The following is a 26,785-nucleotide window of genomic DNA, read 5'->3' on the forward strand; positions in this document are numbered from 1 at the left end:
CAATAATAGTTTGTACAGTTCTGTGCAAAAATCCTCAAAATTAATGAAAAGGTTTGACATATGGACCAATAAATTAACTCATTTACACTAAACACAACTGAACTAAATCACTATTTAAGCCTCAGGTTCACTGTTGTAGTTTTATACAAAAATCAGCTGTGAAGTTTTTATTTTATTTTTTTCCTGCATCTTGGAGAACCTCACACAGTTCTTCTGGACACGGTGGTTCTCACTCTGCTGCTGTTTCCAAAACCAGAACAGCCTCCATTATGGGTTTATCTGCAATGTGCTCCATTACTGGCCACTTACACATTTCATTGTTTTCTCTAACATTTGTTTTTTGACAAATGAAACTTTGGAAATGTGGTGGTTCTCTTTTTACTCACAATTAATACCAAAAACATCAAACAAACAGCTAAGAATATTGGTGTCTATAAATAAGGAAATGTTTACATCTTTTGCACAGTACTGCAAATGAACAGCAGGGGGCAGTGTTATGTTCTTATTTACTGAGATTGTTGACATGTTGCGTAATGACGTCACTTGTAATTTAACTCAAGATCAACGCCCATTAAAAACAGAGAAGGAAAGATCTCTGTGGGCTAAAATGAGCAAGCCTCGGGCCTGATCACGCCTGCTGTGTGTGAAAGAAGCAATAATGGACTTATTGTCATTTACTGAGAAGAACTTTACAGCCTGACTGCTTTAGCATCATCAGGTTTCTAACTGGATGTTTAATTTAATGATTCAATCCCAAACTGGGCAGAAGCAAAACCTTTTAAAAGGCCATAAAGGGGGAAAAAAAAATCACAAAAGCAGGAATTTACATGTTTCTATTTATATTGCAGTAGAAACTGCAAACACTGCATTCTCTCTGACTGATAATACAAGCTCTCTGCAGCTTCAGTCTCTTCCGGTTATAAAAGTTGTTTGTTTGAGCTACAAACATAAAGCCAGAACAATCAGTGATCCAGGAAGACGATCAGACCATCAGGTTTTTCAGGAACTAACAGTACATGTGTTAAACTGATGAGCAAATAAACACCACTAATATCTGTAACACTATCTTCTGGATCCGTCTCTCTGTCAGGAGCTTTAACAGTCTGGTGTTATGCTGTGCAGTGTGTTCAGTATTCCTGTTCTACTGGTTTTGCTGGTCAGAGCATTAAACTGTCTCATATTTTTATTGCATTAAAACAGACACCAGTGTGCATTCACTCTGTAAATGTACAGGTAAGATCCAGTAGAGAGAGCAGGACAGTGGTACAGCAGGTAGCTTTGACGCCTGGTTCAATCCTGAGCTCAGGTTTCTGTCTGTGATCAATGAATGAAACCACAAACTAAAATCACTATAAAATATCACGTGTGGACAGAGACAAACATATCAGTGTGAGGAGATGGAGCTGATGAGAATTCTGGGTTCCTCTAACACAGAGCTCTGTATCTGATCTGATCTGGACAATACGGCTGTAACCCGAGAAGCTTAAACACTGAAAGGCAGCTGGGAAACTGAAGCTGATGATTCATTTAAAAACCCTGATGTGTTCCAGTAAATACCCTGAAACATTTTCTGATGAGCTTGCCTTTCTGACACTTGGTTTTTAGCTGGTCATGATTATATAATGACAGCATGCAAATATTACACTAATATTAAACACTGATGCCTGAAGACATGCCCCAACCCTACAGGATTTCTCAGCACAACTCGTTAAAATAATTAAAAGGATATTGTGATGTGATGAATTATATGGATCGCTTCACATGTGAATACACCACTGAGTCAGGCTCTGCTTCAACAGGCGTTATTCTCGAGTTTTCTTCCTGTAGAGACACAAAAGTATATTTCAGTATCGGAATCAGGGTGAGACGTCATCACTCCTGTGGAACTAATATGACTATTTTTATTTTTAAACCAAATCCTCTAAAGTATTCCACATCATGATCAATTTCAGAAGTTTTATTTAGATATTTACCTTTTTAACTCTCCCTGCACTGTGAGCTGAAATTTTCACATCAGCGTAAGTCAGTTCCTCAGTTTCAGACACTAAAGACACAAATGTGATTTAAATTGTATGAAACACATCAAATGTAAAAACTAAACACATGAACAGAAAGATGCGTTACTTACCTTTTTGCTTTTTATTTTTCAGCAAAATCCACACAAATGCTAATATTATGATTAATAACCCCAGAAGTCCAACAGATATCAGGGCAGGAAGCAGTGAACGGGAACGATCAGTTTGTTCTGTGAAGAGAATGAGAGATGCAATTATATAAATTATTTTCTCAATATGACACAGACATAAGACGATATGGCTGGGCGATATGACAAAAACGTCACATCATGTATTCAGGTATCGCAGATCTCCCACTTTAGGGAACATTTAGAAAATCCTCCCGACCTCCCGCTGACAACATAAAAATCTCCCGCCCGCCCTTACTACACATGATTAGTTAAAAAAATATATATAATTTTATTATGGCCATAGCCAGCTATGAGGCCCCCGAGGTCCGGACCTCGGTCATTTTTAAGAGCTGAAAATAAATTTGTACGCTAAATATTCAACTGGATGAAAAAATAAAGAACAACATTAAAACGTCTCCGTAAAAAGTGCATTGTTAATTATGTTAAACGTTGATTCTGTCTTCTGTGTCTGTTTCGTGCGTGCGGCTCTGAGACCAAGAACACAAAAACGAATGAGCGCGCAACTCGGGAGAGGAACGCAGTGCAGTAGACATGTTTTTTCATGGTAACCATCAGCGCACTTTCATGAAGCTGTTACCCCTACTCTTTATTCAAACATGGTGGTGTATACTGATTTTTTTTCCCAGAATTTTTTTTTTTGTGTAGGTGTAACGGATGCCAGATTGTTAATGTATCTTAGTTCCATAGGCTACATGGTTAGGGTATCTTTTGTCCTCATTGCTTGGGCCAGATCAAACCATTAAACAAGCTTAAATTATGCTTCCTCTTGCCACATACATGATTTTTTTTTTCAAAACTGATGATATTCAGTTCAAACACCATTAAAAGTAATTTCAGGAATAGATCTCTTGTGTGACGTGTAATTCACCCCTCTCATTTAAATGTGTCAAACATTTTTCGGAGCGCACTTTGCGCATCACGGACCTCTGTGATTTTAAAATGCTGGCTATGGCCCTGAACTTGATACGTTTATGTTTATGAAAATTAATAGCTGACTCTCCGCTTTTCATGTGTCTGATATTGTATGGATGGACTCAAGTGTGTACCCCACGGTATAAGCCGATTCCCCGGTCGGTACACCAATTGGAGTAACGGGGGGGATTGGAGTGAATGCCAGAGGCATGCGTGCGCAGATCAAGCGTGCATATGAATGGAGCGGAATTCGGGACGCCGCGGGGTACACACTTGAGCCCATCCAATGTCTTAGCAGTTACCGATAAAGCATACAGATGGCGCTATTAATGATGCGTGCAAGAGAACGAGAAAATCCACGACACTCAACCATTTTGTTTTTTTTTTTTTGCGTCTGCATTTATCGCCTGCTCGTCTTTAACTCTTTGTTCTCTTGAATGAGATAATGAAATGAAGTTCCGTTGGTGGAAATGGCGAAAGCCAAACTACGAAGAAAAAATATCAGAAAATCACCAAGATAAAGTTGGGATCGCCCGTCGTGACGGTCGCCAGGGACGAATGGCGGACTATTTTGGCCGGCAGCAAGACGACCCTACATCTGACAGGGTTAGATCACCAGACCAGATGTTAGATTCTAACCAACTTGTTTGACTTTTTTTGTCTGACTTTTACCAACTTAGACTTAGAAAAAGAATATTATTAGAAGAACATTAAAATAATAGTCATTATTGAATCAATCAATCAAATATATATGAAACTCGCCTTCGCACCGACAGCGCTCAAACTTGTCTCCCTCCGAGCTACTCGCAGAGAGGGAGAATCTGTGCTCACTCTAGGACCCAAATTGTTTTAGCGAAAAGTGCTAAAGACTCAAATTTTTCTTTAGCAATTTGCAATTTCGCTTAGCAAGAAATGCTAAAAGAACAATTTTCTTTTTAGCAAAGTAATTTTTTTAGCAAGATATGTTATACTCCTAAATATTTCTTGCACTGACATACAGTCCCCTCCAAAAGTATTGGAACGGCAAGGTCAATTCCTTTGTTTTGTTTTTTTTGTACACTGAAGACATTTGGGTTTCAGATCAAAAGATGAATATGAGACAAAAGTTCAGAATTCCAGCTTTTATTTCATGGTATTTACATCTAGATGTGTTAAACAACTCAGGACAGAGCACCTTTTCTTTGAACCCACCCACTTTTCAAGTGAGCAGAAGTATTGGAACATGTGACTGATAGGTGTTTCTAGTTGCTCAGGTGTTGCCTTTTAGATTGATTGCTGAAACTTTAAATAGTTCTTGTTTTTGGGTTTCACCTGTGAAAACTGTATTTGCTGCTAAGAACATGAAGACCAGAGAGCTGTCAATGGGAGAAAAGCAAACCATTTTGAAGCTGAGAGAAGAGGGAAAATCGATCAGAGCTATTGCACAAACATTGGGCATAGCTAGTACAACAATTTGGAATGTACTGAAAAAGAAAGAAACTACTGGTGTACTGAACAACAAACATCGAACAGGTCGGCCAAGGGTAACAACAGCAGTTGATGACAGAAACATTGTGAGAGCTGTGAAGAAACACCCAAAGACAACAGTCAGTGACATCACTGCCAAACTCCACAGGGCAGGGGTGAAGGTATCTCAATCCACTGTTCGAAGAAGACTTCGAGAGAAGAAATATAGAGGCATACCACAAGATGCAAACCACTCATCAGCAAAAAGAATCAGAAGGCTAGATTGGATTTTGCAAAGAAGTACAGAGATCAGCCACAAAAGTTTTGGGACAAAGTTTTATGGACTGATAAGACCAAGATTAACCTCTACCAAAGTGATGGAAAGGCCAAAGTATGGAGAAAGAAAGGATCTGCTTATGATCCAAAACATACAAGCTCATCTGTGAAGCATGGTGGAGGTAATGTCATGGCTTGGGCTTGCATGGCTGCTTCTGGAACGGGCTCACTAGTCTTTATTGATGATGTAACTCATGATGGTAGCAGCAGAATGAATTCTGAAGTCTACAAAATCATTTTGTCTGGCAATTTACAGAAAAATGCATCCAAACTAATTGGGAGAAGCTTCATCATGCAACAAGACAATGACCCAAAACACACTGCCAACACAACAAAGGACTTCATCAGGGGGAAAAAGTGGAAGGTCTTGGACTGGCCAAGTCAATCACCGGACCTTAACCCAATAGAGCATGCATTTTACCTCCTGAAGAGGAGACTGAAGGGAGAAACCCCCAGAAACAAACAACTGAAAGAGGCTGCAGTAAAGGCCTGGAACAGCATTTCAAATGAAGAATGCAACAGCCTGGTGAAGTCAATGGGTCGCAGGCTCAATGCAGTTATTGCAAGTAAGGGTTATGCCACCAAATATTAAATGTTATTCACTTTAAGTTAATTTAATAATGTCTGTTCCAATACTTTTGCTCACTTGAAAAGTGGGTGGGTTCAAAGAAAAGGTGCTTTGTCCTGAGTTGTTTAACACATTTAGATGTAAATACCATGAAATAAAAGCTGGAATTCTGAACTTTTGTCTCATATTCATATTTTGATCTGAAACCCAAATGTCTTCAGTGTACAAAAAAAAAACACAAAGGAATTGACCTTGCCGTTCCAATACTTTTGGAGGGGACTGTAATATTGAAAAATGAATTGTTATTGTAGTTTGTTGGTGTTTCAATAGTGTTTGCAAGCTTGTTTCCTGCCTTTGTCTTTCCATGTTCTTGATTTATGTTCATAGCATGCTTATTTATTCTTGAATCCTCTTATTTTGATCATTTCATCAACTGTATATATGTAATGAAATTGTGTGTTTAATTTAACCTGCTTAATCTGGTTTACGGAGTCCATATTTTTCATTATAATTATATCTAACATGGTGGCACGGTGGTGTAGTGGTTAGCGCTGTCGCCTCACAGCAAGAAGGTCCGGGTTCGAGCCCCGTGGCCGGCTAGGACCTTTCTGTGCGGAGTTTGCATGTTCTCCCCGTGTCCGCATGGGTTTCCTCCGGGTGCTCCGGTTTCCCCCACAGTCCAAAGACATGCAGGTTAGGTTAACTGGTGGCTCTAAATTGGCCGTAGGTGTGAATGTGAGTGTGAATGGTTGTCTGTGTCTATGTGTCAGCCCTGTGACGACCTGGCGACTTGTCCAGGGTGTACCCCGCCTTTCGCCCGTAGTCAGCTGGGATAGGCTCTGAAAACAAGGTACACTTGGTCGATATATCCTGGTTCATCTGTGAGTTCTTCCAAAGTTCTGTCAGGGTTGATATTATGTAGAAAATACGTCTTTAGAATGGTTATATCGTGTTTTTATCCCTAACTGAGAAAGCTAACAGAACATTCTAATATGTTATCTCACTTTTTAGATAAGTTTGTCATACGTAAAGTCGGATAATTTATTTTAAACAAACCTCGCTATAATCTTGTTCACTAATGAGCGACAATTGCCGACATTATCAGCGCAACTCGGAAATTGATCATTTTATATGTAAGGTCCGCTGCTACATAGACGCCGCATTGAGCTGGTGGCCTTGTTGCTGGGATACGTCAGAGTGTCCGCCGTATAGGATGTGGCAAATCTTCCCCGTAAACCAATGCAAGTAAATTGACTGAACTTCATAAAGCCCCTTTCTACAATATTTAACTCGATGCCTTTTATTCACCCATTAAGACACACACGTATATATTCGGGAAACAAACAGGCATCAAAACAACATATATAACTTTTAATGTGATGGTTATAAATAGTGTGCGAAATACCCGTCAATATTCTGAATGACCGCCAAACTGAGTTCGGCCAGGTCCTAACGTCATACCAAAACAAAATAAATCACTGATTGCTTCACATTCAGAAAGGTTAAAAACATTCATCATGCGTTCAAAAACGTTCATCATAGTGTGGCACTGTATTATCTAATTCTCACTGCTTATAACTATACACCTACCCGGTGGAGATGAGCTGGGAAACTGAAGACAGAAGGAACAGTATTGAAAAGTATTTTTCCAGTCTCACCTGTGAAAGGTAATCCCATGTGATCTCGTTTGGACGGTAAACCTGTTGGTACAGTTAAACGCAGCACATGAATGAGGCATCTTTATTCTCGGCTACTGTCTAGACGCTATACCAGAGACGGTTGAAGAATCTCCACTTTGCCCCATCCAATATGGCGGCGAGGATGACGTATGATTCTACGCAGAAGGTGGCGTCTATGTTTATAAGTCTGTGCACCGCTATTGGAAGACGTAATTTGCGGTCAACCAATAAGAATCTTCGAAACTCAGGGGCATTGGTTATAAATCAAAACATCGAAGATAGACACGAAAGGTACTGTTCATCTTGAGAAATCGCAACTGTTTGATGGATTTTGCTTAAACTTTAAATGACTTTCGCATAAAATGCGAATACAGATGATTTTCTTTTCGCAAATTGGAATAAAACTTCGCAATTTGCGGACGTGCGAGCGGCTAGCGTGAGCCCAGAGAATCTCCCTCTTTGCAATTTCCCAAGTTGGAGCCTCTGGTATCGTGATATGTATCACACCATTTCAGTGCCATAATATCTTTAGTTTGAGGATCATAAAACTCACAGTGTCTCAGAAAAATGTACTGTGGTATAACTGATCACAATAATGGGATTAGATCAGATCACTCAGCCCTACATAAGACTCGAACTCATCCCATGATATTTTGATTCTTGCCTCAGCTCCATGAGCAACCTGTAACATGATGCTGCACTTGATTAATATTCCATCGCGTGTGTTTTTTACGATGTTATTAACTCCACTGAATGTGTTCACAGAGCAAAGCTCACTGAGACTTTCACACTGAAACGTTTAAACTAGTGAATTTTTCACCAACCAGACTCACAGGCCATCACTAATGAATTTATTTTACATCTTAATCTTCAGTCACCTCTGTCTCAGTCCTACATGAATATTCATGATTCTGTTCTGTTCAGAGTGATGATGGTTTCGAGACTCTGACGTACCTGAGTTATAACAGAGCTGTGCGATGTTGAGAGAAGTTGTTTTATTGCTGACAGGGTTTGCAGACACACAGATATAAGAGTTCCTGTTATTCTCTGGGTGTTGTATCTGAAGTGTGAGATTGAGGGGAACACTGAGATCTGTGTTATTGGTGATGTTGATTCTCTCATTCTCTCTGTACCAGGATAACTTCACATCTTCTCCATTCTCCACAGAGCACAGGAGGAAACACGGCTCTGTAGAAGACAAGCTTCGGTTTCCTCTTTGATTTATTACTGGAGCTGATACTGGAGCTGAGAAACAGAAACAGATTTACAGTAAAACACTGAGTGACAGGGTGGTGTGAGTTACTGTTAATGTCGAACATCCATGAAACAGCTGTAGACAGTCATTCGGTCATAAACTCCTCCTTCAGTCCGTCACACAGCGCTGCATGTGCTGCTTTATCTTCTTACATTTTCCATGTCGTTTGTTTTGGTCTCCGGCTCTGACATCTCATTGGTTTGTTCCTCTAATGTGTTCACCTGTTCTGTGTCTTACTTTAATTAGTTATAAGTTATTTATACCCTGTTGTTTCTCTTCCTCCTCATGCAATTCTGAGCCTTGTTCTAGCTTTATCCCACTTCCCCTTATTCCAGTTTTCTGACCCTGGCATGTGTTATTGTTTTGGAATATGGATTTCCCTGTGATTAGTTTGCCTGCGTGTTTATGAACCCGTTCTTTCACTTCTGACTGAAAATACTGGAATGCCCTTCATAAGGGCACGCTATCTCCTTTCACATACAAAATCCATTACTGTATGGGTGAAAACAACACGGAATAGATGATAAATTTTCATTCCCACTCAGTCTTCCGTAATGGATATCAGGGATTCCCACCTGACTGTATTTAACAGAATGCTATGGAAGGACTTTGGCACAAACCATTAGAGACCAGATATGATGAATCACTGACAAAGCGGCCAGTTCATTGTTGTGAAAAGCCAAAACTGAAACACTGGCTAATTAAAAACACGGCACAAGTCGAGTTGCATCATGTCTCTGAGTCTCTTCCTGTTTCTGAACATTTGTTTTGTTCAAGCAAAGTCGATTTATAATATTTTTGCTGATACACTGGGGCTGCCGTATCTGCTGACTCACTCAATCATACAAGCCTGAGCCCTCGAACTCCAGTTCCCACATAACCAGGAACACCTGCTTTCACTTTCACTCATTACTCCCTTTATTTAAACGCCGCCTTCTGTTAGTCTGTCTTGTTTGTTTTTATTTTCTATCCCGCTGCTCATCGTGTTCCTCACTTATACTGTTGTGTTTTATGCCCGGTGTTTGTTGTTACTTTGACTATCCTGTGTAAATAAAAAGTTTTTTGCCCTTGCATCCATCCAACCCTGATAAAATATATATAATCAGTGTTTTACCCAGAAAAAAATTAAAGCCCTAAATTCTGGCATGATAAAACAGACAATTGAGCGCCAACGGCATGAAGCGAAACTAGGGGGGTCCGGGGGCATGCCCCCCCGGAAAATTTTGTGAAAATAGATGCTCTGAGGTACATTTTCAGGGTCTCTGAGAGGTTTTAGATACATGATTATAGGATAGATTTTAACAGTGCTTCAATTATTTCTGACTTAAATAGTATTAATGTATACACATTTGAAATTTCACCTTAAAGTTCAACATGCAAGTTAAACTGTTTTGTTATAGATTACTGAGGCATACGATCGATTTGAAAATCTACGGGGATCCCTTGCACTAATTATCTATGATCAAGTAGTGTTGTAACAAAAATGTGCATGAAAATATGAACAGTGATTTTGCTCCATCTTATGCAATCCAATGAAGAGAATCGATCATCATGACCTCCTGTTGATCACAAAGGGATCTGAACCTAAGAACTGCCACCTTAAAATAAGTTGCTGTATTACTATAACTAATGATTTAGAATGTTTCTGATGCAATTACCGTAATATATGTATAACTAATACACTGAAAAGAAAAGTAAGGCAACTGCATATTATAAAGTTTAAATTTTGGCATTTCATTAAATGGACTAGATTAGGATTAAAACATATTTAAAGGAAAAGAAAACTTAATTCATACATTTAAGTTTGCAGAAAGATTATGTATTTATAAAAACATTCATGAAAAGATTGTGTTAAGTGTCAAATGTAGCATAATTTGGAATAATAATGATAATAATAATAATAATAATGATCGGCAGCCAATGAGATCGCTTATAATGAATCAGAAACTTCCGGGATGTTTGACGTTTTCTTTCGATATTTTTATTGGACGGTTTGAACGCGTGATCTTGACGTAGCCAACAGATTACTTTGTTTACATCATACTACGCAGACATATTACTTTGACAGAATCAACACAAACATTGGGAAAAAGAGCGCTTGTTTAACACAAATATCAATCAGTATGTAAATGGATCTGTTATTTGCTCTCCTATGTATCTAGTCACTTGTGGGTAGGAAATTTTAACGTATCGGTATAAATCTAAGCGTATCGGATTTTAACTAAAGGAACTAAGCGTATCGGCAGGCAGAGCAAGCGTATCGGGCCCGATACGCTAAAACGCTTTGGGGAAAATTAAGCAGAAATGTCAGAATCAAGAAAGAGAGAAAAATTCACATAACCTTTATTACAATAGATTTTCATAATTTTTGTTATATTAGTTACTATAGTTGATGTGATATTGAGTGCAGTTCATAAAAAACTTTATTATAGGTATGTACACACAACAATGATTCTCTCCTATCCACAGTTTCCGTTTCCTGTTTTAGATCTTGGAACGTATCCCCCGTGGATACGCCACTCCTGTTGTATCTGCCGATGTTTGCTGGTTGTTTTGAGTCGCTGCCGGTTGGTTTACAGTGAGGCAGTCTGAGTGCCGTCACAATATCACGACATCATTTACATCTCCAACAGCAACGTCACCACCGTCACATGTAAATCTGATGGTTCCGATTCCCGCTAGAGCTGTAACAAAAGATTTCTCTAAATTTTACGAGGTCCCCAGAGGTAGAGGTCTGCGCGGGTCGGATTTTTCAGTCACGCTCCCGCCCGCGCCTGCAAAGAATTATGATTTTCAGTCCCGCTCCCGCCCGCGCCTGCCATATTTTGTCCCGCTCCCGCCCGCAAATCCCGCATGATGCAGACGTTCGAGTCATTTCTCAGGAAAGTTCTTGTCTTGACACAGCGTGATGATGCCCCGCCCCCTACTTTGAGTAGATTTGAGCATAAATATCTACAGCTCACGTTCACATTTGTTATTATTTACCTTGTTTCTGAATTCAGCATGTAGTGTCTCTAATAATAATAATAATAATTAGTGCTGTCAAGCGATTAAAATATTTAATCGCGAATCGCACATTTTTATCACATGAGAAACCATTGTAATTCTCTGATCAGCATAAAAAAGTGAATGGGCTTGCTTTGTACCAATGGTGTTTTTTTTTTTTTTTATTGCAAAGCAGAGCTAGCAAGAGGAGTGAACTTCACTCTTCTTCCACTTCACTCAGTGAAGTGATTTACTGCTTGAGTTAGTCTACAACTTTAATCAGAGAGACAGGTTACACAGTGACGGTAGGCTTGACATGCTTGATTATAATATAAAGTACGATACACTATTATATTAACTTTAAGCTGTTCGTTGATAAATATTGCATTGAATCTGATCTTTACTGTTTCAGCTCACTTAACACATTTCGTACTTTTACACTTTTTCTGCCTGTTGATGCGTCGCGCTGTCCAATCAGAGGCGGCCAGATTTGCATATTACAGGAAGGATTTCTGGGATAGCATTGAGTTTACAGACGCTGTCTTCTTAAAACTGAATAAATATTTAAAAAGAGCCAAATGAGCCAGTCTTTTGAACAGCTCAAAGAACGGATCACAAAGATGCGGATCCCATCAAAGAGCCATAAATCCCATCTCTATTAGTTTCAAAAGCTTATGAAAAACCTACATCATGTCACAGAGCGTTAATCTCGCGATAAAAAAAAATTATCGCCGTTAAAATTGAGTCAAGTTAACGCGATAATAACGCGACATTTTTTATAGCACTAATAATAATAATAATAATAATAATAATAATAATAATAATAATAAAAGACAGGCGAGCACGTAATTCCAAGTGGAAATTTGGTTTATTTATTGTTCAGCCATACAAAACATTAGGCTAACCCAGTTTACATTTGTTAAGCATTTCTAACTAGAATATCCTATAGAATACCCTATAAGCATAGCATACATAAATGTTATAACAAAAACACAGTCCTAGCCTACAACAACAAAAAATCGACAGTATAGGCTACTGTAGACATTATAGGGCTATGGTTGCACATTTCTAAAACTATTTGGGCTTGAGCCTCCGTGCAAGTGTTAAACTCAATATAACATAGCTGACCTTGTTTGAATAAGAAAAACGAGAAAATCAAACGCAGGTAAACGAAACAACTAAGCCTATTGCTTAGGATATCGGGTTCTTTGAACAGCTATGGAGAAACAGCAAATTGTTCACTGTTGAGGGCTTCAACATACTGCGCCTTTCCTCCAGTATGCGACCACATATGCTGAACGCGCGCTCGGATGGTGCGCTGGAACCTGGAATGGCCAGTACATGCCGTGCCAGTTTGGCAAGTGTGGGAAAGTCATAGCAGTGATTTTTCCACCACAGCAGGATCTCTTTAGATTGGTGTGATTCGGATCCAATGAGTTTCACTTTCAGATAATCATCAATCTCGGAGTTTACAGACTTCGATTCAGCACCCGTAGCACTGACATCCTCCCATTCCTCAAACTCATGAAAAGTGACCTTTTTAGGTGGAGGTGGCTCCGCGCTTTCATCAGTTTGGACATCAAACCCCAACTCCTCGGTCATCTCTTTCACAGCTTCCGTCACGTATTGTCTTTCATTTGCATTGATCATCCTATGATGACGCAGCTTTGGAGTAAGGAAAGTTGCTACTTTATACAGCATGTCAATTCCATTTGGGACAAGGTGACTTGGTGACAGCAGTGCGTCTAGGCGTTGCGCACACGCAGATGCGATGACAGGTCTGATGTACCTGATTTATGGCCGTTGTATGTCAGAACCTTTTGGCACTTATCACAGCAAGCAAAGGGCAGCTGATTTCCATCCGCGTCGTACACGAGTGAGAACGACTTCCAAATGTCCGATTTCAGGACTCTTGACTTTTTAACGGTAAATGTACCTCTTTTTAAACCAGCACTTACTTTTGAAGCACTGTGAGATTCAGTAAAGGAGCTCTGCTCTTCTGCCATGATCGGAGATCTCAAACACGGAAGAGGAAAAGAATTGAGAAACGAACGAGTTATTTATCCTCTCCTGGATCAGAATCAGAATTCTGATGACCAGCTCATCTAAGGTGTCATTGAGGCATCATGTTAGTGTGGGTCACTGGAGGCTGGGTGTGAACGGCGAGTCATTAGAGTGATCAAAGGATTTCCCGTTAGGGTGATCAATGGCAAATTTAAGATGCCATTCCTCACTCAATCTGGCAATCTGACTCTCTCTGCAAATTTAGGCATCTTAAAATGTTTTTATTAATGCCATATAAAATATCCAGCACAAATTATATATGATAGACATAAATTAATAATTTATAAATTTTATTTCAAACACGTTTTTAGTTAGCGGGACTGCAGCTTATCACCGCTCCCGCCCGCGCCGCATATGTGCACTCCCGCCCGCGCGCGCATATGCGCACTTCCGGTCCCGCCCGCGCCTGCAATGAGCTTTCAAAATTTGTCCCGCGCCGCACTGCTTTGCGGCGGGTCCCGCGGGACTCCCGCGGGAGTGCAGGGCTCTACCCAGAGGGGAGATTAACCTTTCGACTAGGGATGTTAACCGATGACCGTTTGACCGGTGGTTGACCGAATCAACGTCAACTGGTTAATTTTTTTTGGTTGTCGGTTAAAAAAAAAAAATCAATCGTTTTGAAGCTGCCGATTTTGGAGCGGAGAACCTGGAATTCCATGTTGTAAACACTTGGGCCATGCCATACGGTGTAAGGACGACAGCTGACAAATCAGAAACACCCATTCAGTCATGTCCCGCCCTCCCGCCCCAGTTAAAGACAGCCGGCAAATCAGAAACACCCATTCAGTCATGTCCCGCCCTCCCGCCCCAGTTAAAGACAGCTGACAAATCAGAAACACCCATTCGGTCATGTCCCGCCCCAGTTAAAGACAGCTGACAAATCAGAAACACCCATTCAGTCATGTCCCGCCCCAGATAAAGACAGCTGACAAATCAGAAACACCCATTCAGTCAATGTCCCGCCCTCCCGCCCCAGTTAAAGACAGCTGACAAATCAGAAACACCCATTCAGTCATGTCCCGCCCCAGATAAAGACAGCTGACAAATCAGAAACACCCATTCAGTCATGTCCCGCCCCAGATAAAGACAGCTGACAAATCAGAAACACCCATTCAGTCATGTCCCGCCCAGCTGCCGCTCGGTGAAAGAAAAGTGTAGACACAGGCTTTTTAGCTTACAAATTACTATTCTGTTTTTTTTTAAAATTATTATTAGAAGGCACATGGAGTTTAGTCCTGCCTTGGCCAGTGCATTCTGAAAGTATGTTTCGGTCTGTAGCCAACATTGCATGTTACTGCAGATCATATCTCTCCACACAAACTAAAGGCACAGATGCCGACTTTTTTTTTTTTAATCGCACAGTTCCGTTTTTTTTTGGGGGGGGGCGTTGGAGTGTCTGATTGTAATTTCAAGGTGGATTCTGTATTAAAATTACTAAATAGGCGGGTGCCGTTGCAGTCCATGAGGCGTGGGGGGTGTGGGAGGAGGGCAGTGGATCGGGGGGCTGCGCGCGTTTGCGCGGAAGCTGAGCAATCAGTTTATTAAACTGTACATTAAATTTTGCGCGGCTTCGGCGCGGGCGTGTGCGGCTTTCCGATTTGCTGTTTTCTTCTCGTGCTTGTACTTCCTGTGTTTCGTGGACTGTGGCGGCATTTGCTTATATGCAGAATTTGCTTTGATGAAGTTGTGGTCGGACGCTCCAATGCCACCCCTTGGGAAAGGAAGGTCGGATCTGCGCGATTCAGCCGTGGAGAGGGCGGCATCTGCCAAAAGGCGCGCCGTTTGCATTATTAATAATTCCAATTCTAGAATTTTAAACTCATAGGTTAACCGACTTTAACTAGCTAATGAGGCTCGGTGGTCGGTCAAGATTTTTTTTAGTTTTCGCCATCCCTACTTTCGACTTTGCCGTTTTGTTCCCATTCTCACACGACACCATTCCAGCATAATAACGGGAAAGTTACGGTTTTCTGTGTGAGTGGAAATGGGGTAACGGAGTTTAAGCGCTTGCATTCTGGCTCTGACGATACATTACACGTTCCCTCAACAACCTCTTTTTCTCTCTTGAAATTAAAACAAAACCATGCAGTTTGTCACTGTGAGCAGTGAGTGGTTATGTTTAAAACAATGACTGAAGATAATTTCGATAGACTCAGTGGATAGTTTCAGACTGTTTTATCTCTGCTCTCTTTTCCCAGGTGTTTTTCATTATTTGACCACTAGTCAATAAGTTTCCAGGTTTTCCAGATTTGGCACAAATGATGATTCAACGTTTGCCCATGATGAATGTTTGTCCTCACAAACTGCATCTGTCAGTGTATTTAAAAAAATAAATAAAAAATTCGTGGCAGATCCATGTGTAAATAATGTTCCTGATGCAGTGTGACGAGACTAAGGGCGCATTCACACCTACGTTGTTTGGTCCGGACCAAACAAACCAAATTTCCCTTGGTCCGGACCTTTTGGGTTGGTCTGAATACAAACCACCGAACTCTGGTCCGGACCAAACAAGCGGACCGAGACCGAGCTGCAAGGTCAGACTCGGTCCGGACCAAAGGAACCCTGGTGCGGACCTTTTGGAGGTGTGAAAGCAGACCGGACCTAATCCGACAGTTTTGCTTTTTTGTACCTCGGGAGCTTCCATCGTTTGTCGAGCATTATGGGAAACAGAGTCTTGACACTCCACCGCAAAGTGCAAACACTGTTTCGGTTGTCAAGGGAACCTTACAACAGTCGTTCAGTCATTCAGACCAGTGGTAGGCTAGACTACAGAGTACAAAAAATGAGTAGGGGGCAAACGTGGGCCGAGGAAGAAACGCGCACCCTTGTGGATATATGGGCAGATGTCCACATATCTGAGCTTTTGGAGAGAACACACAAAAATGCCGACGTGTTTGCTGTATTCAGTGAGAAAATGAAGAAGAAGGGGTTCACGCGCTCCCCAGAACAATGTCGGTTAAAAGTGAAGAAACTCCGTCAGACCTACATTAAAATCAGGGACATTCTTTCAAAAAGTGGCGGTACTAGCGACGCAAAAAAGAAATTCATCTATTACGATGGATAAGGCGAATATCCTGACACATACCTCCTCCGTCTTGCGTGAAGAGCCAGAACTGTCACAACATGATGTGCACTCATCAGCGCTATCCTCCGTAGCCACCTTGCCCTTTGAAGTCGTCGTTGATAAATTATTTGTACAACAGCATAGTAATCGCACAATTGTGAAAACAGTAAAAACTGGAAAAAACATATAGCTTTGACATTAAAAAGAATAACAGCACGGAAAGCCTCCATGACTACTTTTGAACTTAACGCTTTGTGCGCGTGTCGTCTCTGACCAATAGCTGAACGACCTCAGGGCGCGTGGCTTTGTTGACAGATTTTGGTCCGCTTACTAAAATGTACAGTGTGAAAGCGAACCACACCAAAATGAAAAAATAAAAACATTTGGTTCGGACCAAAGCAAGTGAACTATCGAACTATCCTGGTCTGAATACACCCTTAGTTGTGATTTCATGTTGATGAAGTGAGGAGTCTGAACATGGACAGGAAGGAGACATGAAACTCTTTTACTCACCATAAACACTGACACTGAAAGTCCTGGATGAGAGACGATCAGTGATGACGTGTAATAAATAAACTCCAGAAAGGTTTCTGCTGATGTTCCTGATGGTTAAAGCTCCACTGATTCTGTCCAGCTGCAGTCGCTCTTTAAATCTCTCACTGATTTCTGTAACGGTTTCTCCTTTAAACACTTGACTGATCAGTATCTTTTCCTCTGCTTTCTCAGGTCCATAAAACCACTGAATCTGAGCATCACTCTGAATTCCAGTTATCCCAGTATGGAGAGTTATAGTGGTTCCTTCCACTTCCTGCAGTGTGACCGTCTCGTCTCCAGCTGCACACAGTAAACCTGCATCACAGATTCAGAGTCAGCATTACACTCCCAGATATGATCACATACAGTCCATTAAAACTTTACTGTGGTTCAGATTTGTAATTTCAGATGATGCTGTTTTTAACTCAGAAATGTGACAATATTACACTGCTGGAAATCTGATCTATTCTGCAAATATATTATAATATATTGCAGCAGTAGATCTATTACTCGATATGTTACAATACAGCTAAACTACATACAGTACTTTGCAAAAGTATTCAACCCCCTTAAATGTCATGGGATTTGTCTGGATTATAAACACACACACACACACACACACACACTGCTCCAGCCAGTATGTTTATTGCAAACCCGTACGTTCTTTAAGTACATTTCAAAGTAAAAATTATTTGTCAATAGATCTTTAACAAAATTAAAAAGTGAAAAATGCTGCTTGCACAAGTATTCACCCCCTTCAGATTAGTATGTGGTCGAACACCCCTTTGCTGCAGTAACAGCTGTAAGTGTGCTGGGGTCAGTGAATTTCCTACCACTGCAGGTCAGGGCTGTGTTTCCCGATAACGTTGCCCTTTAGGGCTAAAGAGAGAGCTGAGAGACTCTCTTAAGCAACAAACGTTGTCTCTGTACATGGTTTTCCCGAACTCACTCGTAAGAAGGAGTCTTGAGAGCAACATTACCGAGAGCGTCTTTACAGTGCGAGTACTTGATATAGACGTTAGTAGTTGCTAAATCCAGTTGATGAGGTCACATGGCGTTCATTTTTAACCAAAAAACAATTAGTGTTTAATGCTGATACAACATCTTAACATATTTTAAGCATTACATATATAATGTGGTAATTAATAATTGAAACTATTTTATGTTTGGGCAATTTTTTTTATTCCAAGTTCATTCTTAATTAAATGAACAAAAATTTGCAAGAAAGAATGAGCAAATAATAAGGTAAATAATTAAGTAAATGTTCCCCGTGCTTGCTCATTTCACTGTTAACCACCACCCCAATCAGGCAGTCATGATTATTTCAACTGTTATCCACAATGTCAAGTCGGTAATGTTCTCCCTTATGTGTGCAGGCGCAGAGAGAGAGAGAGAGAGAGAGGTTTTGATCTATGAGTCCCTAAGGAGGTTCAATTGACCTCCATATATAAGTATATGTTTCGCATGCTTCAGTAACTATTGGAGGCAGAATTTCCCAGATATTCGTGAGGCATAATCAAAGCCTAACACACTCACTCTCGTGCACACACAGAATTTTAGAGGTTCAGAAATTTCTCATTTATGACACTAAATGAGAGAATCACTCACCTAATGGAGTTAAATTTGATGAAAATGTGGTGATATCAGTGTGACATTACGATATCCATACGTAATTCCATAACATATCAAAATATATTCATCATGTTTTGCAGATATTTATTTACAAGTACACTGAGTTAAATATTAAATGTACAAGAAGAGTAATTTAACACTGGCAGCAGATTCAACACCAGTCTCCCCTGTTGACGGAGATTCCCTCGGAAGTGCCTGCGAATTCTGTGTATTTGGCTGTGATTGTGTCGCTCTTTGTTTTGAAAGAGTGGTCCGGGTCTCTCGTAAATTCAGAGCAAACTAAGGCCAAGTTTACATTAGACCGTATCTGTCTCGTTTTCTTTGCAGATGCACTGTCCGTTTACATTAAAACGCCTGGAAACGCCGGGAAAAGGGAATCCGCCAGGGTCCACGTATTCAATCTAGATCGTGTCTGGTCCGGTGCTGTGTAAACATTGAGAATACGCGGATACGCTGTGCTGAGCGTCGTCATTGGACAACGTCACTGTGACATCCACCTTCCTGATTCGCTGGCGTTGGTCATGTGACGCGACTGCTGAAAAACGGCGCGGACTTCCGCCTTGTATCACCTTTCATTAAAAAGAGTATAAAAGTATGAAAATACTGCAAATACTGATACAAATACTGCCCATTGTGTAGTTATGATTGTCTTTAGGCTTGCCATCCTTCCACTTGCAAGTGGTAAGTGACGCGCATACCCGATATGCGCTGAGATCACACACACAGCGGCTCAGTCCCGAATTACTGCTCGTGCGCTTCACTCGCGCGCTCTGTGAGCTGCGCAGGGTCGGAGTGCGCACCCTCCAGAGGGCACTCGCTGTTCAGGGCGGAGTGATTTGGAGCGCAGGATGCCTGCGGAGCCGAGCGTATCCATGTATTGGCGTTGCTGTGTGCACGCGAATCGTTTTAAAAACGTTAATCTGATGATCCGCTGATATGGTCTAATGTAAACCCCACCTAAAGGACTACTTGGGATACAATGTTGTTCGGGAAAACCACGTTAGCTTTGAGATGGATCTCAGGAGGTAATTAAAGACACTCTTGGCCTTAAGAGGCTTTCGGGAAACCCACCCCAGAGATTCTCACTGATTCAGATCTGGACGTTGACTTTGCCACTGGAGAAAATTCATCTTTTTGTTTTGAACCACTCCTGCATTGCTTTGGTCTTGTGTTTGGGACTGTTGTCCTGCTGGAAAAAGTTTAATCTAAGCTTTTAGGTGGGTTTTTTTTTGTTGTTTTATTTTGTTTGTTTTTAAGCAGACTGTTCTCTTTAAATAGCCATTCTTTCTTCAATTTTGAAAAGAAGCTCAGGTTCAGTAGATCAAAAGTGTCCCTTGAGCATGATGCTGCCACCACCAGACTTCGCTGTAGGGATTGTGTCGCGCTATGAAATACAGTATCTAGATCTTGGTCTCATCACACCAAAAAAAAAAAAGAACCACACTTTCACTGGGTTGATCTTGTGCAATGATTTCTTTGTAGCCACGCGTCCCATAAAGTCCTCAGTTACACAGAGCTCCTGAAATGGTTGTGTGGTGCACCTTCACTCCACTCTTAGCCACTGGACTCTGTAACTCCTTCAGGGTGACTGTTGGCCTCACTCAGTACGTTTACATGCGCATCCAAATCGAGCTACTGTCGGTAATTGAGCAAAGGGTCCCAGCAGGGGTGCCAGAGAAATCCAATCCTACATGCAACTGTGAAATCGAGCTATTGTGTGAGGTGCCTTGTGCACCCGAGCCACAGGTGGCGCTACATGCCCCATCGTGTTGGTACACTTCCGGTTGTCGTCATGAAGAAGAGCTATAGTGTTGCCAGATACTGCTGACATTTTCCAGCCCAAAACATGTTCAAATCTGCCAAAATGCACTTAAAATCTGGCAACACTGGCAGTTCCGTGTTCAAGCTGTTAGGCTTGCTCTAACAGACTGTATGGCTACAAACTGTCCGGCGCAGACCACTGTTTTGTAAGACAACTTATTTTGCACAATTGTATATTTTTCTAAAGTCCATTTTTTGCTTACAATTTAACTTATGTCTTAATAAACACACAAAGTTCAATTGTTTTTATTGACATTCTTCAGATGTTGGACATACACACATATATACACACACACAAATACAATGACTTGTTTATGTACACAATTCACAGCTATGCAACAGCTGTACAGATGTATTTGGTGATACAGTAAGTGAGCTAAATTTTAACAGTGCAAACAATGCCACAAAAAGAAAAGATTCATGCCGTTGTCATGCCGACCGAGGCTGTTGTGTTTCCCGCTTGTGGTCTCGTCACTCGTCACTTCTGGAAGGGGTAGTAAGTAGCTCGACTACTAGCTCGATAGGGTTTACATGCACTAAGTAGCTCGTCAGAAATCGCATAATCTAGGTCGTGTAGCTCGATTCCAAGAAATCAAGTTCGGTTCAATTTCAGCTGAATTAAGGTGTATACATGGCATTTTGAACTTCGATTTCAGTCGAGCAACGGCAGAAATTCGATTCTCTCTATGTGCATGTAAACGCACTGACTGTGGCTTCTCTCACTCCTCTCTGTTTTGAGGGAAAGCCTTGTCTAGTTCGTGCTTGTGTGGTGTGATGCAGCTTCCACTTCCTCAACACTGATCTGACTGGGATGCCCAACCTTTTAGATATAATTTTACACCTTTATTCCTAAGTTATGAAATTCTCTTGCCTGATCTTTAGCTTCCTCAGAACGCTACTTAGTCTGCATTTTCACTCCTTTCCTTCAGACTGAACTGAATTAATTTTGACTGAAAATTCACTGGAAGCAAACGAGCACTGGAGTTTGCAATAAAAATACTGAGAGGAAGAACATGTTGAATTATTATTTGTTATTTATTATTAACTTAATAATAATAATAATAATAATAATAAATAATATTCAGCAAACTGAATCACGCATCGTGACAGCTGACTGTTCCTCAAAACAAAGTTCACTTGTGTCTATCGAAAATTTTGTTTTCCTGGACTGGTTCCCGTATAAAATTAATCCTACCGAGCGTCAGAGACATTGACTGACTGTATGTTCACTCTGCGCTAAGCGAGCAGGGAACCAGTCTAAAGTAGCTCGTCTCGTTTCACAGGAAATGCAATAAAAAGTTTTATTCATCAACACGACAATATATAAAAGTACAAAAAATATTTTGAGGAAACCATTCAAATTTCCTTGGTTTTGATTGTAATTTGTTGAAGTATGCACGTTCGAGTGTACTGGAAAAGAGGCTCAGAGGGGTCCACATAATGACATAATTATTGGCCAAGGGTGACGAGGGTCAAGGACATCGTGTGCCAGCAGCGCGGTTGAAACAGGCAGGTCTCAAATTTGGAAGTTTTGTATCACGTTAATAAACGATATCACTGAATAACGTTCCTTACCTCTAACCAGTATATACGAGGCTAAGTCAAAAAGTTCGAAGACAGATGTTATAATTTCAAAAAAGGTGTGAAAGACATCCCCCAGAATTCTACAAAGAAGGAATTCTCTGATGGAAACACCGCTTGCAGAAGTGTTTAGACTTAAATGGAGGATATGTAGAGAAATAGGTTTGTTATTTTTAGAAATAAAGATTTTTTTTTTCAATTTGTCTTAACTTTTTGACTTACAGTACCCTTGTGTGTGTGTGTGTGTGTGTGTGTGTGTGTGTGTGTGTGTGTTATACAGTACCAGTCAAAAGTTTGGAAACACCTTCAAATTCGATGTTTTATCTTTATTTTAATTAACTAAAAGACACTTCATGTCTTAAAGTAATGACTGACTGTTATTTCTCTTTACTTAGTTGAGTGATTCTTGACATAATATGGATTACTACAGTTGTCGAACAGGGCTATTTACTGTATTTTTATTATTTACTCTTTACTGGTTGATGGTGTCAAATGCATTAAGAAGGCAAGAAATTCCATTTTTGACAGACACACCTGTTAATTGAGAAGCATTCCAGGCGACGACCTCATGAAGCTGGTTCAGATAATGCCAAGAGTGTGCAAAGCTGTTCTCAAGGTAAATAGTGACGACTTTGAAGAATCTAAAAGATGAAACATGTTTTACACTTTTGTTTACCATAAAATTCCATATGTTATTTCATAGTATTGATGAGTTCAGTATTGTTCTACAATGTAGGAAAAAAAATTTAAAAAACATCGAATTTGAAGGTGTTTCCAAACTTTGACTGGTACTGTGTATATATAACGCTTTTTTTATTGCTTTTGATGGTTTCATATACTTCATAATGATATTTTTATTTTCTAAATATTGATCAACATACAGCCATTGTGGCACGGGAGTCTGTGATTGATGAACAGCTGACAAAGGGTGTCTCCCATTGGTTGTAAATCGTGGCATAAAAATCGTAAACACATACGGGACGTGCTGATTGGCAGTTCACATACTGAAGCCAAGCGGCGATGTCCGGCGTCTGTTGCTGTTGTCCGAAGAAAACTACAGCTAAAAAGGCTCTACTGCCGGATTACTTGGACAATCTTAGTCAGAAAGAAGCGCAGGATAGATATACACGGAAATTAGAGTTTATTAGCGGTTATGAGCCGTACAAAATTCCTCAAAACAACTGGAGTGACGGTGCAGATTTGTGGCCTAGCATGAGCATTAGCTACATGTTGGAATATACCTTCTTTTTCCCGAAAAGTCCCGACACAGAAGAACAGTTTAAAAAAAAAAAAAAAACTACAGAAGCAAGAAAACCTTCTTTGTGTAAAGACTTTTTCCCAACATCAGCTTTTGGGAACAGATTGTTGCAAAAGCCAAAGCATTTACTCTCAAAGGGCTCGGACCTAAACTGTGGGCTCGATGGTATCCCCACCCCTCCATGTCTCATCAACCCCAATGGCATGTAGTTACACAGCTATCTGCACTCTGTAATTTATACAGTGATGCTTATTATTGTTAAAACAATATCTGAAGTGTTATTTGTAAAATAACAAAATGTCTTGCTCTAGAGTTTCAAACAATATTGTAGGATTTTATTTTAATTTTATCTAATAGTGGATGGTACAATAATTACAAACACTAACAGGGTCAGCACATTCCAGTTGTAGCTGTAGTCATATAGTAACTATAATCACCCTTGTAATAATAATTTCAATAAACAGTTAATGTTCAGTTCCCTTTTCATTAATTCTCGATTCAAAGGCACAGCTGAGTCACACAGGTTGATCAGTGTGTAACAGACAATAACAATTTTTTCCAAAATAGTTTTTCCTGCCCGAGTCGATTTATTTCCATTTCACGTGTGTGCAGCTGTTGTAAAGTTCAGTGTGTTTGTGTAGAACTCTCTCGAACTGTAGGTTCATTTCTACACTCTGGTTCCATGGTGACATTTTGCACAGGACTGAGTTCCTTTGATAACAGAAACAAAGCTCCAGTACTACTACTATTATTATTATTATTATTATTATTATTATTATAATAATACTCATTCAAAACTCTCCACAGCTTAATATACCCTAAATTATTAATTCCTCTGCTACGAGAACTTCTTTCTTTCTGAATGTGTCTGCATATATTGGTGTTATGGTTTTGTGGATTCATAATTGTGCTGCTTCACCTACAGTACCAGTCAAAAGTTTGGAAACACCTTCAAATTCGATGTTTTTAATTTTTTTTCCTACATTGTAGAACAATAATGAACTCATCAAAACTATGAAATAACATATGGAATTTTATGGTAAACAAAAAAAGTGTTAAAAAAACATGTTTCATCTTTTAGATTCTTCAAAGTCGTCACTATTTACCTTGAGAACAGCTTTGCACACTCTTGGCATTATCTGAACCAGCTTCATGAGGTCGTCACCTGGAATGCTTCTCAATTAACAGGTGTGTCTGTCAAAAATGGAATTTCTTGCCTTCTTAATGCATTTGACACCATCAACCAGTAAAGAGTAAATAATAAAAATACAGTAAATAGCCCTGTTCGACAACTGTAGTAATCCATATTATGTCAAGAACCACTCAAAAAAGTAAAGAGAAATAAGTCAGTCATTACTTTAAGACACGAAGTGTCTTTTTGGCCTCTTCTGCCCCTCGGACCTGCTTGATCCATCCTGGTGCCCTGTGTCTGGTTGGAGTTTTATCGCACAGCTCCTGTGAAGGACGGCCCCATGAGGACAGTTGAGGGATATACCTGTTAAAACTGTTAATATTATAGTCAGGCTGTCTGTTGTTGCCCAAATGAGGGCCCAAATGAGGATGGGTTCCCTTCTGAGTCTGGTTCCTCTCGAGGTTTCTTCCTCATGTCATCTGAGGGAGTTTTTCCTTGCCACCATCACCACAGGCTTGCTCATTGAGAATAGATTAGGGATAAAATTAGCTCATGTTTTAAGTCGCTCAAATTCTGTAAAGCTGCTTTGCGACAATGTTTATTGTTAAAAGTGCTATACAAATAAACTTGATTTGATTTTAGTTAATTAAAATAAAGAAAAAACATCAAATTTGAAGGTGTTTCCAAACTTTTGACTGGTACTGTATAAAAAAATCTCATCTCATTATCTGTAGCCGCTTTATCCTGTTCTACAGGGTCGCAGGCAAGCTGGAGCCTATCCCAGCTGACTACGGGCGAAAGGCGGGGTACACCCTGGACAAGTCACCAGGTCATCACAGGGCTGACACATAGACACAGACAACCATTCACACTCACATTCACACCTACGGTCAATTTAGAGTCACCAGTTAACCTAACCTGCATGTCTTTGGACTGTGGGGGAAACCGGAGCACCCGGAGGAAACCCACGCGGACATGGGGAGAACATGCAAACTCCGCACAGAAAGGCCCTCGCTGGCCACGGGGCTCGAACCCGGACCTTCTTGCTGTGAGGCGAGATAAAAAATATCTCGCCTGTATAAAAAATAAATAAATATTACAAAAAATTTACAAATCAACTGCATTCGGTCCTCTCCAAAATAAAATAAAGCTCTGGGCAAGTATGTTTTGGGTGCTGCTTGCCAACTGGGCAAGTAAGGCTGGGAGATTTTTTTTTTTTTCCAAGGACTGGATAGCATGGGGTTATATTATATATCAATGGCTTATTCAGCCAATTCTCTTAGAGTTTCTAAATTAATTTAAAGATATTGTGAAACTGCAATACATTCTATTTACCACATTAATCCTCTGTAGCAAATTTTGACTTTTGTTTTAGACACACGAAAATGTAAATTGCTTTGCATTGTTTATGATTCAGAAATTTTAAAAAGGAGTTTATTCAGTCATAATTTTTCTTCATTCAAATTTTATTGTAAATATTCTGAGAATCTAATGTAGGGTGAGGCTATTGTACCTTTATTATGTAACTTTAAATGATTAGTTAAGGTACAGCAGTATTCCTGAAGGTAATTGTGTTCCTAAAATCATTTTTAAAGGTAAACTGCATTCAGGTTACCATGGAAATAAATACAAGCTAAATGTGCAATAGATTGTAAGAGATTAATTTAGGGTATATTAAGCTGTGGAGAGTTTTGGAGAGAATCAGCCCAGTGACAAGGGAGAAAAAATCATTTTGTCCTCTTTCCTAACAGAAAAAAAAGCACACTGCAGTCCTGTAAAATAGCATGAAAGCTGTTTTTCAGTGGAATGATTCCACACCATCACTGGAGTATCACAGTTCACATGCAGTTCCAGTACATTAGACCTTTAGCAGATGTTCCTATCCAGAGAGACTTACAGCTTACCCTGAGGAGCAGTGAGGAGTTTGGTGCCTTGCTCAAGTTCAAGAAAATATATTCAACACACCAAGGATATGAATCTTAGAATCAAGCTTCTGTTACAGAGCTAAGGGGTGCTAGGGTTATTAAATATCCATTTTCACCTTCTTCATGACTAACTTACTTCCTCAGACTGTTTATTTACAGAGAGTTCCTACTGTTGTGAAGAAAAGACTGAGACTTACAGCAAAACAGGAAAAGAAGAGTCCAGAGAATAGTTTTTCCTGGGAAAATATTCACCACAATTTCATTTTCAGCCATAATTTGGGTTTTTCAGTCCACCATTTTTCCTGCTGTCTGTCCTTCACTTCAGTTTGTGAAGAATTCAGTGCTGGAAGAGAGTCGGCATGTGTTGGGGGAGGGGGAGCTGATGGG

At 40.2% G+C, this 26,785-nt stretch overlaps 1 protein-coding gene across 3 annotated transcripts; it reads right to left on the reverse strand.

Annotated features, from left to right (window-relative positions):
* Positions 1-646: 646 nt before the first annotated feature.
* LOC132883506 (signaling lymphocytic activation molecule-like) lies at positions 647-26,785 on the reverse strand. 3 transcript variants are annotated; one of them, XM_060917215.1, is made up of 7 exons: positions 26,596-26,783; positions 17,029-17,364; positions 8,102-8,392; positions 7,127-7,168; positions 2,129-2,245; positions 1,974-2,044; positions 647-1,821 (listed from the first exon to the last, which is right to left on the reverse strand). In XM_060917215.1, exons 1-7 carry the CDS (start codon positions 26,669-26,671, stop codon positions 1,744-1,746), a joined length of 1,011 nt encoding a protein of 336 aa, XP_060773198.1. In that variant the 5' UTR covers positions 26,672-26,783; the 3' UTR covers positions 647-1,743. The 3 variants fall into 3 exon arrangements, 2 of the variants coding, with proteins under 2 accessions (XP_060773198.1, XP_060773199.1); XM_060917216.1 differs by lacking the exon at positions 7,127-7,168 and having other exon boundaries at positions 26,596-26,782; XR_009654339.1 differs by lacking the exon at positions 647-1,821 and having other exon boundaries at positions 1,988-2,044; positions 7,059-7,168; positions 26,596-26,785.

Source organism: Neoarius graeffei, chromosome 3, assembly GCF_027579695.1.
Source record: "Neoarius graeffei isolate fNeoGra1 chromosome 3, fNeoGra1.pri, whole genome shotgun sequence".
Lineage (NCBI taxonomy): Eukaryota > Metazoa > Chordata > Actinopteri > Siluriformes > Ariidae > Neoarius > Neoarius graeffei.

Coding starts and splice junctions, on each gene's coding strand:
- LOC132883506 (XM_060917215.1), bottom strand. CDS start 26,671: ATGGCTGAAAATGAAATTGTGGTGAATATTTTCCCAGGAAAAACTATT. Junction 8,393..17,028: donor TTTCAGTGTCAGTGTTTATG/GTGAGTAAAAGA, acceptor TCTGTTTCTCAG/CTCCAGTATCAGCTCCAGTA. Junction 2,246..7,126: donor CATGGGATTACCTTTCACAG/GTGAGACTGGAA, acceptor TTCTCTTCACAG/AACAAACTGATCGTTCCCGT.